The sequence below is a fragment of the Oncorhynchus masou genome, chromosome 27, assembly GCF_036934945.1.
Source record: "Oncorhynchus masou masou isolate Uvic2021 chromosome 27, UVic_Omas_1.1, whole genome shotgun sequence".
In the NCBI taxonomy this organism is placed as follows: Eukaryota; Metazoa; Chordata; class Actinopteri; order Salmoniformes; family Salmonidae; genus Oncorhynchus; species Oncorhynchus masou.
In genome coordinates, this window is record NC_088238.1 from 44,234,924 (window position 1) to 44,249,923 (window position 15,000).

The 15,000-nt window shown below is 44.8% G+C and overlaps 1 protein-coding gene across 2 annotated transcripts in view; it reads right to left on the bottom strand.

Moving 5' to 3' along the window:
• The window catches only part of LOC135516252 (ephrin-B3-like), a 108,057-nt gene that overhangs the window by 44,296 nt on the left and 48,761 nt on the right, over nt 1–15,000 (bottom strand). For both annotated transcript variants that reach the window (XM_064940403.1, XM_064940404.1), the window contains exon 2: nt 13,342–13,637. In XM_064940403.1, coding sequence (XP_064796475.1) covers nt 13,342–13,637 — 296 coding nt within the window. The remainder of the gene's footprint in view (nt 1–13,341; nt 13,638–15,000) is intronic.

Below are 15,000 nucleotides of genomic sequence, written 5' to 3' on the forward strand. Positions count from 1 at the left end.
TGGCTTCGGATTAAATGTCGAATGGTATACTACATGGCCAAAAGTATGTGGACACCCCTTCAAATTAGTGGATTAGGCTATTTCAGCCACACCCGTTGCTGACAGGTGCATAAAATCACCCACACAGCCATGCAATCTCCATAGCCAAACATTGGCAGTAGAATGGCCCGTACCGAAGAGCTCAATGACTTTCAAAGTGGCACCGTTGAAAGTCAGTTCATCAAATTTCTGCCCTTCTAAAGCTGCCCTGGTCAACTGCAATTGTGGTTATTGTGAAGTGGAAATGTTTAGGAGCAACAATGACTCAGCCACTAAGTGGTAGGCCACACAAGCTCACAGAGTGGGACCGCCGAGTGCTGAAGCGCGTAGCGGGAGTTTCATGAAATGGGTTTCCATGGCCGAGCAGCCACACACAAGCCTAAGATCACCATGCATAATGCCAAGCGTCGGTTGGAGTGGTGTTGGACTCTGGAGCAATGGAATCGCGTTTTCTGGAGTGATGAATCACGCTTCACCATCTGGCAGTCCGACGGACGAATCTGGGTTTGGAGGATGCCAAGAAGACACTGCCTGCCCCAATGCATAGTGCCAACTGTAAAGTTTGGTGGAGGATGAATAATGGTCTGGGGCTGTTTTTCATGGTTCAGGCTTCTTAGTTTCAGTGAAGGGAAATCGTGACATTCTAGGCGATTCTGTGCTTCCAAGTTTGTGGCAACAGTTTGGGGAAGGCCCTTTCCATGTTTTAGCATGACAATGCCTTCTTGCACAAAGCGAGGTCCGTACAGAAATGGTTTGTCAAGATCGGTGTGGAAGAACTTGACTGGCCTGCACAGAGCCCTGACCTCAACCCCATCAAACACCTTTGGGATGAATTGGAACGCCGACTGCCAATCAGGACTGATCGCCCAACATAATACTAATACTCTGGCTGGCTGAATGGAAGCAGGTCCCGCAGCAATGTTCCAACATCTAGTGAAAATCCTTCCCAGAAGAGTAGAGACTGTTGTGGCAGCACAGGGGGAACCAACTCCATATTATTGCCCATGATTTTGGAATGAGATGTTCGACGAGCAGGTGTCCACGTACTTTTTAGTTTATGAAGCCCAAATAACAGACCATTGAAAGAAAGCGAGTTAGAGGGAGGAAAGAGAGGAGGGATGGAGGGAGTGGGGAGGGAAATGGGGTATGGGGACAGGCTGTAAAAATGTCTTCTTGTGTTTGTAAAAATGTACCAAAAATACCTATAAAACTGAGTTAGTGACACCACAACAGATGGGCTCATATTTATACAGTGTCATCTGGAATCAGTTCCCTCCTGTCCAAACAATATGAATCAAAAACAGATCCTAGATCAGCGCTCCTTTATGAATACAAGCCCAGAACAACTAGACACTGTTGACAGCTAAGTCTTCAATAGGGAAGTGGACACAGTGATAATGATGGGGTTTATGGACATTTGGACTAATTAAAGCTGTTTATAATGGTTTAGTAGTGACTGTTTTTTTTTAAATTCCTGTAACGTCTTTCAATGGACCTTCTCTTTCTAATCAGTCTGTCATCCACCCTTTCTCTTCTTACCATCTGTCTGTTATGACATTCTGCTACATTGCCCATCCCGCTTTCTCTCCTTCTCTCATCCTCTCTTGTTCGATAACTCTCCGTCTCACTCCCTCTCTCATGCTCCCTCCTCATCTCCGTCACCTTCTATTCCTCCTAGTGAACAGCTGGAGGAGTGATGCTCCAATCCCCCTGGAACACTATAATCTCTCTCCCCATTCAGACAGCATACATCTTACACTGCCTGTCTGTTTAAAGACAAGCTTACCCCAAAACCCACACTGTGCGTTTGTGTGTGTTGGAAAGAAGACTGATTGCTGGTTTATAGTGTGTCTGCTGTGTGTAGCTTTGTGTGGTGTTGTGGAGTGTCCGCTGTGAGTGAATGTGTTCATTATGTCATTACGGGTCTTGTTTGCCTGAACCTGCTCCACTAAATCAAAGCCATGTTAGCGTGCTAATGCATTAGCAGCCCTGCCAGAAGGCCCAGAGGTCAATGGAGAGGTACGCTACGGGATAAAATCCCCCCCCCCATTCCTGGGATACACATCCCTCCACAAGTGGTTCCTTGGTAGAAGGCTGGACAATGGTGGCTTTGTCTGCACTGTGGCGGGAGTATAAAAGAAGAAGTGGCGAGGGACGCAAACAGTGTGTGTGTGAGAGACAGTGTGTGTTTGAGAGACAGTGTGTGTTTGAGAGACAGTGTGTGTGTGAGAGACAGTGTGGGGAGGTTAAACAATGTTAACCAGTCCCAATCCAATTAAGAAGAACACACACACACACACGTCTTCGCACACAGTGACAAACAGAGCGACACACACACACACACACACACACACACACACACACACACAGCGACAGCCAACACAGACAGCAGTGCTGCTTTGACTGCTGACCTAAATCGAGAAGACCTGTCACTCTCTTTTATTCACACTCACCACATCTCTCTCTCACCCTTCTCGCTCCCTCTGTTCATGTCTCGCAACGCAATTTTGTAACAAACCCAATGCTCTTTCTCTTCCCCAAAATACTGTAACACTCCTCCTTTCATTCCTCCCTACGTCGCTCCCTTCTCCTTTTTCACTCCAAATGGTTTCGTCTCGCTAATGGAGGGTACCCAAGTATTCACGCTGGTATTTGGTGAATGTTCAACAACGGATTGGCCAAAAGTATTATTGTGATTGGTTGAGACGTGTTCTCAGCCATACTAAAAAACCTGTTTAGCACAGGGAAGCCTATGACACAAAAATGGGCATCTTGTTTTCTGTTTCATCTGACAAATCCCTGATCATCCAGTGTCCCATCAGCTCAGCCAGCCAATTCATTAACTTGATCTCCACTGTAAAAATAATTATTTCCCCTTGCCTCTAGACTAACATTTGTTTTGCAATAATGGGGGGGTTGTACTAGAGGTCGACCGATTAATCGGAATGGCCGATTAATCGGGCCGATATCAAGCTTTCATAACAATCGGTAATCTGCATTTTTGGACACCGATTATGACCGATTACATTGCACTCCATGAGGAGACTGCGTGGCAGGCTGAACACCTGTTACGCGAGTGCAGCAAGGAGCCAAGGTAAGTTGCTAGCTAGCATTAAACTTATCTTTTAAAAAACAATCAATCTTAACATAATCGCGAGTTAACTACACATGGTTGATGATATTACTAGTTTATCTAGCTTGTCCTGCGTTGCATATAATCAATGAAGTGCCTGTTCATTTATCATCGAATAACAGCCTACTTCGCCAAACGGGTGATGATTTAACAAGCACATTCGCGAAAAAAGCACTGACGTTGCACCAATGTGTACCTAACCATAAACATCAATTCCCTTCTTCAAATCAATACACAAGTATATACTTTTAAACCTACATATTTAGTTAATATTGCCTGCTAACATGAATTTATTTGAATTAGGGAAATTTGTCACTTCTCTTGCGTTCAGTGCAAGCAGAGTCAGGGTATATGCAGCAGTTTGGGCCGCCTGGCTCGTTGCGAACTGTGTGAAGACCATTTCTTCCTAACAAAGACCGTAATTAATTTGCCAGAATTTTACATAATTATGACTTAACATTGAAGGTTGTGCAATGTAACAGCAATATTTAGACTTAGGGATGCCACGCGTTCGATTAAATAGGGAACGGTTCCGTATTTCACTGAAAGACGTTTTGTTTTCAAAATTATAGTTTCCGGATTTGACCATATTAATGACCTAAGGCTCTTATTTCTGTGTTTATTATAATGAAATATATGATTTGATCTTTGATAGAGCAGTCTGACTGAGCGGTGGTAGGCAGCAGCAGGCTCGTAAGCATTCATTCAAACAGCACTTTCCTGCATTTGTCAGCAGCTCTTCGCTGTGCTTCAAGCATTGCGCTGTTTATGACTTCAAGCCTATTAACTCCCGAGATTAGGCTGGCAATACTATAGTGCCTATAAGAACATCCAATAGTCAAAGGTATATGAAATACTAATGGTATAGAGAGAAATAGTCCTATAATTCCTATAGCTGGGAATATTGAAGACTCATGTTAAAAGGAACCACCAGCTTTCATGTGTTTTCATGTTCTGAGCAAGGAACTTAAACGTTAGCTTTCTTACATGGCAAATATTGCACTTTTACTTTCTTCTCCAACACTTTGTTTTTCCATTATTTAAACTAAATCGAACATGTTTCAATATTTATTTGACACTAAATAGATTTTATTGATGTATTATATTAAGTTAAAATAAAAAGTGTTAATTCAGTATTGTTGTAATTGTCATCATATATATAAAAAATATTTAAAAAATCACCCGATTAATCGCTATCGGCTTTTTTTGGTCCTCCAATAATCGGTATCAGCGTTGAAAAATCATTATCGGTTGACTTCTAGTTTGTACAAACGTTGCAGGCTGTCTCTCAACATCTGCAACATTGTTTCAATATTGAAATTGGATCTACACCGTCCTACTGAGAATAAACGGTCACGACCAAACGAACATCTTCTCTCAACCAGTCGAAATCATGAATCCGCATCATTTTTATGGATATATACAAAGATATGTCAAGGGAAAAAATGTCTAAACGCCATGAAATGCAGCTACAGTCGTTTGCTGTCTTTCCAGCTGCAGTATGAAGTGATTGCGTTAGCTGTGTAGTTGGCTAGCTCCTCTGAACTACAGTGTCCTGACGAGTGAGCACATTTTCTATCCCAGGTGAAATCGTGCATCATTAGCTCATTGTTATGATGTATCCAAAGCAGCTTAAGCAAACGCAAATGCAGCTATTATCACTTCACTTTTTGACTTGACTGTGCTAGCCGTAGTTGGCTAGCTAGCAAAAAAGGGATAAGAGCTTTGCCAACCAGCATGACAATGGAACATGTAGAATGAACGACTGGGTCCCGTCCATAGACATCGAACAAAAAGACTTAACAGCTGGGTCGCTACTCTGGCAACCTAACCGATAGAGGGAACGGCCAGCCGGCTTGGCTAGCAACCATCGATGTGTCGGGACTAGGCCTATATTTGAGTTGAGGGATGAAATAGTAGCCTTTGAATACATTGATCAAAATAGATATAGTAGATATGCTAGCTCTAATAGTGTCAGTGCGTCTGTCAGTTGAGTTATTTTAGGCATGTTGAACATTCGTTTGTCAGAGGAGTTATTTTAGGCATGTTGAACATTCGTTTGTCAGAGGAGTTATTTTAGGCATGTTGAACATTTGTTTGTCAGAGGAGTTATTTTAGGCATGATGAACATGCGTTTGTCAGAGGAGTTATTTTAGCCATGTTGAACATTTGTTTGTCAGAGGAGTTATTTTAGGCATGATGAACATTTGTTTGTCAGAGGAGTTATTTTAGCCATGTTGAACATGCGTCTGTCAATTGTGTGTCAGTAGCTGTGCAGGACTTTTAAGGACAACGACAGTGATAACTAATCTAGCATCTTAACACCTCTGTCCTTCTGTGTGTGTGTGTGTGTGTCACTCTGTCTCTTATCAATGTAATGTTTAGACGGCTATTTAAGCCTAGTACATCACATGCTAGTTAAGTGTTTCAATGGCTTTAGATCAGGGACGGGCAACTTTCATGGGTGTGGGGGACGGGTAACTTTCATGGGTGTGGGGGACGGGCAACTTTCATGGGTGTGGGGGACGGGCAACTTTCATGGGTATGGGGGACGGGCAACTTTCATGGGTGTGGGGGACGGGCAACTTTCATGGGTGTGGGGGACGGGCAACTTTCTGAACTCATCATGAGGGTTTACAGTGGCTCGGAGGTCTGTATACACACATCCATACCCACACATAGAGTCAGTCTATTTCAGTGGGCCCTCTAAGCAGCGGAGAGAATATATATATATATATATATATATATATATAGTGCACACACACAACTGATCAAAAGTTTTAGAACACCTACTCATTCAAGGGTTTTTATTTTTACTATTTCCTCATTGCAGAATAATAGTGAAGAGATCAAAACTAACTAAGAATCTCACATATAAAATGTATTTTGATTTGTTTAACACTTTTTTGGTTACTACATGATTCCATATGTGTTGTTTCATAGTTTTGATGTCTTCACTATTATACAATGTAGAAAAAATAAAGAAAACCCCTGGAATGATTAGGTGTTCTAAGACTTTTGACTGATAGTGTATATATTTTGTGTTCATTTCCTGCAATTCTACACATTTTTCCATGGGGCAGAGAATTTTTATTTTTTATATGATTTCTGAGTGAGAGTGACTCACAAAATCATTGGGGGCCCATGATTACTACAAGTTTACATAGCTGGCTTGGCTAACTTAGCAAAAAAGTGCTGATGCACAACCACATTTTCTAAATTGCACCTGTATTCTACTATTCTAACTCCCAACAGTGACTTGAAACCCCGACGAGAGGTTAACACGGGAACAGAACTCCTGGGTCTTGAGAGTCCAGGAATGGGAGTCTAATTCTAGAGAGTTCGGGACATGACAGCACAGGAATAGTTATACATATCTTTTTTTGGGACGGAAATATGTCATGTGTGGAGCATTTCATAAAAAAACAACAACTGTGTAGGCTCGGCCTAAAATAGTTGACTTAATAGGGGGCGGCAGGGTAGTGGTTAGAGCGTTGGACTAGTAACCGGAAGGTTGCAAGTTCAAACCCCTGAGCTGACAAGGTACAAATCTGTCGTTCTGCCCCTGAACAGGCAGTTAACCCACTGTTCCTAGGCCGTCATTGAAAATAAGAATTTGTTCTTAACTGACTTGCCTAGTAAAATAAAATTAAAATTAAAATTTCTTTAAAAAGGGGCATTCCCCCTCCCCTGCCGTAGGCTCATTCTCACGCCTCGCTCCAGTTGTAGCCAGCCACTAGGCTACCTCCGATGCCAATCTACGTCAGTACACTAAATGAGGAATTGCAACGTCTTGTTGCAGGCCAAGGACCCATCATAAAAGCTACATTTGATTGAGTTGTCTTTTGACGTTGAAGGAACCGAGTACATGGCTTGTAAAAAAAATTAAATGCTGCGGTTTAATCAAATAGGGTACCAACCGGAGACCGGGACAAGCGGCCTGAGTCGCAAAAGTTCATATGTGTGCAATGCTCAGCTGGAGGCTCCAATTTTACGTCCGTGCTGTGCTGACCAGACCACCCTGCTGGGTCTATGTCCTCCAGCTTAATCCATCTACATTTAAAGCCATATAGAATACGCTTTTTTTCCAGGGCGATTTAGGCCTACAGTCAGCGCATTTAACTAAGATAGGTAAGACAGCCACATATCACAGTCGCATATTGCATTACTGAAATAGTTTTCAGTACATCCTAAACAAACACAATAGCCTTCATATGTCTGCACACAAAATTGGGCATGGGAAGGGGAGAAACACTTACTATAGGTTATGTTGTGTTCTAATGCGTGTTAGTGGTCTTTCTAGAACTGGTTTGGGTACAGTATTGTTGTTCAGTTTATAATGTTAGAGGTGATGGAAACAGATGCCTGAGCAGATCATAAATCAGTTCATTTATTGACTTATGTTGCTTTTTGAACCAATAAGAATAAGGTGAGAATTAGAATGAGTTCCTTCTGTAATATTTAGCTATGGTTAGCTAATTAATCATTCCTACTTAATATTGAAATTTTATTCCATTTCAAGTCAATAAACTCTTCACTTCTCTCATCCTTACCATCCCTTGTTCCCTCCAACGCTCCCCCTGTTCTGTACTCCCATCGTCTCCCCCATGGTTGTGGTAGCTAACCTCTGTGCTGATGAGTGGGAAACTCAAATCTGCTGGATTTAACATCTTCAAATATTCAGCAGATATAGATTTCTCTCAGTCCCTCGTTCCCTCACCTCTTCAACCCGTCTGCACCTCCCTCCATCCTTTTCCTCGCTCTCTCTAAAGTCATTGGAGAGACAATTACGCAAACACACAAATACACACACACAATAAAACATACACACACAACTATAAACGCACACACACACACACACACTGATCGTAAACTCATGAATATGGAGTTCATTTAGGCTGCAGTGCAGCACTCTCCTCGGTATTCTCCCTCTCTCCCTCCTCTGTATTCTCTCTCTCATTTCCCCTCCCTCCCTCCCTCTATCTATTCTCTGTCGTTTATTCCAGCTTAACCCTGATGAATAAACCAGTGTGTGGCTCTCGCTGCATTATTAAAAACATCCTCACTACTGTAAACAGAAACAGTGGCACTGTGTCCAGCCAGCTAGGGCCAGAGGGAGACAGACGGCCAGAGAGGGAGAGAGAGACAGACGGACAGAGAGAGAGAGAGAGAGAGACAGATGGCCAGAGAGGGAGAGAGAGACAGACGGACAGAGAGGGAGAGAGAGAGACAGACGGCTAGAGAGGGAGAGAGAGACAGACGGACAGAGAGATTGAGAGAGAGACAGATGGCCAGAGAGGGAGAGAGAGAGAGGCAGACGGCCAGAGAGAGAGAGACAGATAGACGGACAGAGAGAGAGCGACAGATGGCCATAGAGTGAGAGACAGACAGACGGACAGAGAGAGAGACACAGAGACGTTCAGAGAGAGAGAGAGAGAGAGGGAGACAGACGGCCAGAGAGAAGGAGACACAGACGGACAGAGAGAGAGAGAGACAGACGGACAGAGAGAGAGAGACAGACGGAGAGAGAGAGACAGAGAGACGGACAGAGACAGACAAATGGACAGAGAGAGAGAGATTGTTACAACACTATTATTACATAATATGACATTTGTAATGTCTTTATCGTTTTGAAACTTCTGTATGTGTAATGTTTCCTGTTCATTTTTATTGTTTATTTCACTTTTGTATATTATCTACCTCACTTGTGTTGGCAATGTTAACACGTTTCCCATGCCAATAAAGCCCCTTGAATTGAATTGAGAGAGAGAGGCGGACAGAGAGAGATGGACAGAGAGAGACATTGAGAGAGAGAAAGCGAGCGAGCTGGGGGTAGAACATGAACACACCAACTTAGACTTAGGGCTCGATGAAACTCATTTTGCCGAAGTTCAGCACTACAGCGCGTCAGGTAGTCTAGTGATTAGAGCGTTGGACTAGTAACCGAAGGTTGCAAGAATCTCCGAGCTGACAAGTTAACCCGCTGTTCCTAGGCCTTCATAGTAAATAAGAATGTGTTCTGAACTGACTTGCCTGGTTAAATAAAGGTAAAACAAAATAGCGTGCTTGAAATGTAAAGGGAATTTCCAAATGAGCCGACGGATAAAGCATTTACAGTGACTGCAGAACACTGCCTATACATTTAAAACCAGGCGATAGAGCTGAACTTCACTGATATGGGTTGAATGGAGCGGAACTCTCTCTCAGGTGGACATTTTGCACTCAGCTTTTCTATTATTCATACTGGGCCGGATGATGGTTTATCTGTCCGCCATTGTGTCTGTGTGTGTCCCAGAGATGGGCTCTCCGGGCTTCTCTGTGCATATATTTCAGAGAATGGTTGTGTGTACGTGTGTGAGCATACATATGTTAGTGTGTGTGCCAAGAGTGTACGTGCCCACTTGTGTGTGTGTGTGTGAGAATCGACTAGTGTCTGTGTGTATGTCTGTGTGTGTGTGTGTATGTATGTCTGTGTGTGCGTGTGTATGTCTGTGTGTGCGTGTATATGTCTGTGTCTGTGTGTGTGTGTGCGTGTGCATGTCTGTGTGTGTGTGTGCGTGTGCATGTCTGTGTGTGTGTGTGCGTGTGCATGTCTGTGTGTGTGTGTGCGTGTGCATGTCTGTGTGTGTGTGTGCGTGTGCATGTCTGTGTGTGTGTGCGTGTGTATGTCTGTGTGTGTGTGCGTGTGTATGTCTGTGTGTGCGTGCGTGTGTATGTCTGTGTGTGCGTGTGTATGTCTGTGTGTGCGTGTGTATGTCTGTGTGTGTGCGTGTATATGTCTGTGTGTGTGCGTGTATATGTCTGTGTGTGTGTGCATGTGCATGTCTGTGTGTGCATGTCTGTGTGCATGTCTGTGTCTGTGTGTGTGTGTGCATGTCTGTGTGTGTGGGTGCGTGTGCATGTCTGTGTGTGTGTGCGTGTGCATGTCTGTGTGAGTGTGTGCATGTCTGTGCGTGTGCATGTCTGTGTGTGTGTGCGTGTGTATGTCTGTGTGTGTGTGCGTGTGTATGTCTGTGTGTGTGTGCGTGTGTATGTCTGTGTGTGTGCGTGTATATGTCTGTGTGTGTGTGCGTGTGCATGTCTGTGTGTGCATGTCTGTGTGCATGTCTGTGTCTGTGTGTGTGTGTGTGCGTGTGCATGTCTGTGTGTGTGTGCGTGTGCATGTCTGTGTGTGTGTGTGTGCATGTCTGTGTGTGGGTGTGCGTGTGCATGTGTGTGTGTGTGTGTGCGTGTGCATGTCTGTGTGTGAGCGCGTGTGCATGTCTGTGTGTGTGTGCGTGTGTATGTCTGTGTGTGTGTGTGTGTGTGCGTGCGTGTGCGTGCGCGCATCTGCGTGTGTGCGCGCGTCTGCATGTGTGTGCGCGTCTGCATGTGTGTGCGCGTCTGCGTGTGTGTGTGTGTGTGTGTGTGCGCGTCTGCGCGTCTGCGTGTGTGCGTCTGTGTGTGCGTGTGCGTGTATCATTCATTCCTGTTTCTCTAACATAAATGCTTTTCTCCTCTATCTCTACACCTCTCATCCCTGTTCCCTTCTCTCCCTCTCATCCCTTCTCTCCCTCTCATCCCTTCTCTCCCTCTCATCCCTTCTCTCCCTCTCATCCCTTCTCTCCCTCTCATCCCTTCTCTCTCTCATCGCTGTTCTCTCACTCATAAGTATTTTCTTCTACGTGGTGAGCCAAGCTGATTTTATAAGAAGCTTTTGAGAAGCTGACTCTTCTGGATCACTGACTCCAGATCAGTCAAAGACAAAATATTTCATTTGAGAAGCTGCTGCTGTAGGCAGGATGGCTGACTTGAGATCAGTGAATGGAAAGAGGTTTCATCCTCCGCTCTCTGACAACAAAGACAGAGGGAAACAACTTGTGCCATATATACTCCTCTCGGTCTCTGATGGGGACAAGGAGAGATGGCACTCCACGAGGTGTGTGTGTGACAGGGATCTGGCTTTCAAAGAGCTACAGACATCAGGAGTATGTGTGTCACTGAAGAGCTTTGAATGGTGAAGAGGAGAAAGGGATGAGAGAGAGAGAACAGGGATGAGAGAGAGAGAACAGGGATGAGAGAGAGTCAATGCTTAGTGAGATGTCACTCTTTACAGCCAAGCCCCCCCCCCCCAACATTTCCCCTTTCTCATATCCATCTACGTTCTAGCTCATTTAGTCCACTGTGAATAAATTAACACATGCTAAGGTAGGTTAATTACAAGACATTTCCCTGAGGGGAAATACATACATCTGAACTACACACACAACAATCTTGATTAAATGCATGTACACGCACACACAATCATAATGACAATCTCAATCAGGTAAACACATGATCATAATGACAATCTCAATCAGGTAAACACATGATCATAATGACAATCTCAATCAGGTAAACACATGATCATAATGACAATCTCAATCAGGTAAACACATGCTCATAATGACAATCTCAATCAGGTAAACACATGCTCATAATGACAATCTCAATCAGGTAAACACATGATCATAATGACAATCTCAATCAGGTAAACACATGATCATAATCACAATCTCAATCAGGTAAACACGTGCTCATAATGACAATCTCAATCAGGTAAACACATGATCATAATGACAATCTCAATCAGGTAAACACATGATCATAATGACAATCTCAATCAGGTAAACACTAGAGAAACACATGTACGGTACATTAATAACGTGAAATAATGGACCCAGAAACCCACAATGTAACAACTTCACTTATACAATCACACACACACACACACACACCAAATCAACATCGAACCATCCATCTTCTCCCAATTTTCCACACGCACCTCGTGTCTCTCTCTCCATCTCTGTATCTGTCTGACTGTCTGTGTGTGTGTGACCTTTGCGTTTGAGCCCTCATTGATTACGGTTGGAGCTGTCAATCGATCCCTCCGTCTGTCTGAGGGAAGATAAAACGCTCCTGTCCGTGCTATGGACACCCCGGTTGCCATGTCTGGCTAGACATAGATTGGGGCTGCAGAATAGATCTGGCAACCCAGCGGTTCTTATCTGAACCCTTCATACCACAGCAAGAAACTATGATGGCTGATGTTGTGGGCAAATACACACAGGCACACACAGGCAAGCAAGCACACACACACACACACACACACACACACACACACACACACACACACACACACACACACACACACACACACACACACACACACACACACACACACACACACACACACACACACACACACACACCTCAACCCACTTCATATTCTTAACAGAAAACACACAGGCACACACACACAAACACACACACACACACACGCACACACACACAGCGGGCTATTGTGAATGATGCAGTGGGTTAACACGTCTAAGCAGATGTCATCTGAAAAAAATGCAGCTCTGCTGATTGTGAGTGAGTGCATACTCGGAGTAACGATACGATACGCTCTCCCCACCCTGCCTCGCAAACACACGTGAAGATACTAGATGTGGCACAGAAACTGGCAGGCAAATATAGAGCACAAGTAGTTCGGTACGAGGGAAGTGAATGGAGTCGGTTTGTCTGTAGTTCAGGGTCTCATTCTCTCTCTCTTTCTCAAAATGTTCTCTCTCTCTCTGTCGCCATTTGCACTCTTTCTTGGCTCCCCCCCCACCCATGAGAAGAGGAAGTGAAAACAGCATTAATACACCTGAGTGAATGGGGGTCCCAAGGACGTAGGAGAGAATCTACAGTACAGCAATCTAATAATGTCTACTCTTTCCTGAGGAGTTTTACACAGAGCTCATGTTTGGGTTGGCAAGGCCATGTGTGTGTGTGTGTGTGTGTGTGTGTGTGTGTGTCCGAATGACTGTGTGTTAAGAGATCTCCTGAACTCCTGAATCCACTCCTTCTCTCCCTCATAGTGTTGTGTGTGCTTAAGAAAACAACCCCAGGGAGATTCCACTTCTACGTGATACACACGCTGGGCTTGGCTGGCGTTGATGACCTCGTCACGTATTCACGAGTCCTAACCTCAAACAAGCCCAAATGAAAACATAAGAACTAGCTGGATCGCCGGTCACTGCACATCTGGCAATAACAATAACCTCGGGCCAAATCAACAGCAGCAGAGGAGATACAGACAGCAAGCAACAACCCCCACCCCCCCCCCCCCCCCCCACACACACACCACAATTCTCCCCGCTCACCGATGATGTAGTAGTCAGCGTTGGTCTTGAACTCGTGTCCCCACAGGTTAGGAGAGTACTCCTGGAACTTGATGGTGAACCTCATGTCATTGTTGGGCTTGTCACAGGTGAGCAGCAGGTTGGGCGCGCCCGTCACCTCACACCTGTCCGCCTGCTCACGGGACGACACCAGGTACAGCTTGTAGAACTCGTACTCGGCGGGGGCCCGCTGGCTGGGGGGGTCCGACGACGGACAGATGAGATCCAGACGATCCCCAATCTGAGGGTAGAGGACGTAGCCCTTATCGTCCAAAAACCTAGAGGGAGACAGAGGGAGAGAAGGAGAGAGAAAGCGAGAGAGAAAGAGGGAGCGAAGGAGAGAGAAAGAGGGAGCGAAGGAGAGAGAAAGCAGAGAGAGAAAGAGGGAGCGAAGGAGAGAGAAAGAGGGAGCGAAGGAGAGAGAAAGCAGAGAGAGAAAGCGAGAGAGAAGGAGAGAGAAAGCGAGAGAGGAGAGAGAAAGCGAGAGAGAAGGAGAGAATGCAAGAGAGAAAGCGAGAGAGGAGAGAGGAGAGAGAAAGCGAGAGGAGAGAGAAAGATAGAGGTAGAAATTAAAACGAGAGGTTAGTGTCACTTGTAAAGACTAATCAACATAACCTATATAGTAAGTGTTTCTCCGTCTTCGTTCGTTGAAGGCAGTTTTTTTTGTCCACTTTTTTTTGTCACGCAGAAACGCAAACCCCTCACCTCCCTACTCATCCAACAGTCCTTGGAAATGACTCTGTTAAACCTCTCACCTCCCTACTCATCCAACAGTCCTTGGAAATGACTCTGTTAAACCTCTCACCTCCCTACTCATCCAACAGTCCTTGGAAATGACTCTGTTAAACCTCTCACCTCCCTACTCATCCAACAGTCCTTGGAAATGACTCTGTTAAACCCCTCACCTCCCTACTCATCCAACAGTCCTTGGAAATGACTCTGTTAAACCCCTCACCTCCCTACTCATCCAACAGTCCTTGGAAATGACTCTGTTAAACCCCTCACCTCCCTACTCATCCAACAGTCCTTGGAAATGACTCTGTTAAACCTCTCACCTCCCTACTCATCCAACAGTCCTTGGAAATGACTCTGTTAAACCCCTCACCTCCCTACTCATCCAACAGTCCTTGGAAATGACTCTGTTAAACCCCTCACCTCCCTACTCATCCAACAGTCCTTGGAAATGACTGTTAAACCCCTCACCTCCCTACTCATCCAACAGTCCTTGGAAATGACTCTGTTAAACCTCTCACCTCCCTACTCATCCAACAGTCCTTGGAAATGACTCTGTTAAACCTCTCACCTCCCTACTCATCCAACAGTCCTTGGAAATGACTCTGTTAAACCTCTCACCTCCCTACTCATCCAACAGTCCTTGGAAATGACTCTGTTAAACCCCTCACCTCCCTACTCATCCAACAGTCCTTGGAAATGACTCTGTTAAACCCCTCACCTCCCTACTCATCCAACAGTCCTTGGAAATGACTCTGTTAAACCCCTCACCTCCCTACTCATCCAACAGTCCTTGGAAATGACTCTGTTAAACCTCTCACCTCCCTACTCATCCAACAGTCCTTGGAAATGACTCTGTTAAACCCTCACCTCCCTACTCATCCAACAGTCCTTGGAAATGACTCTGTT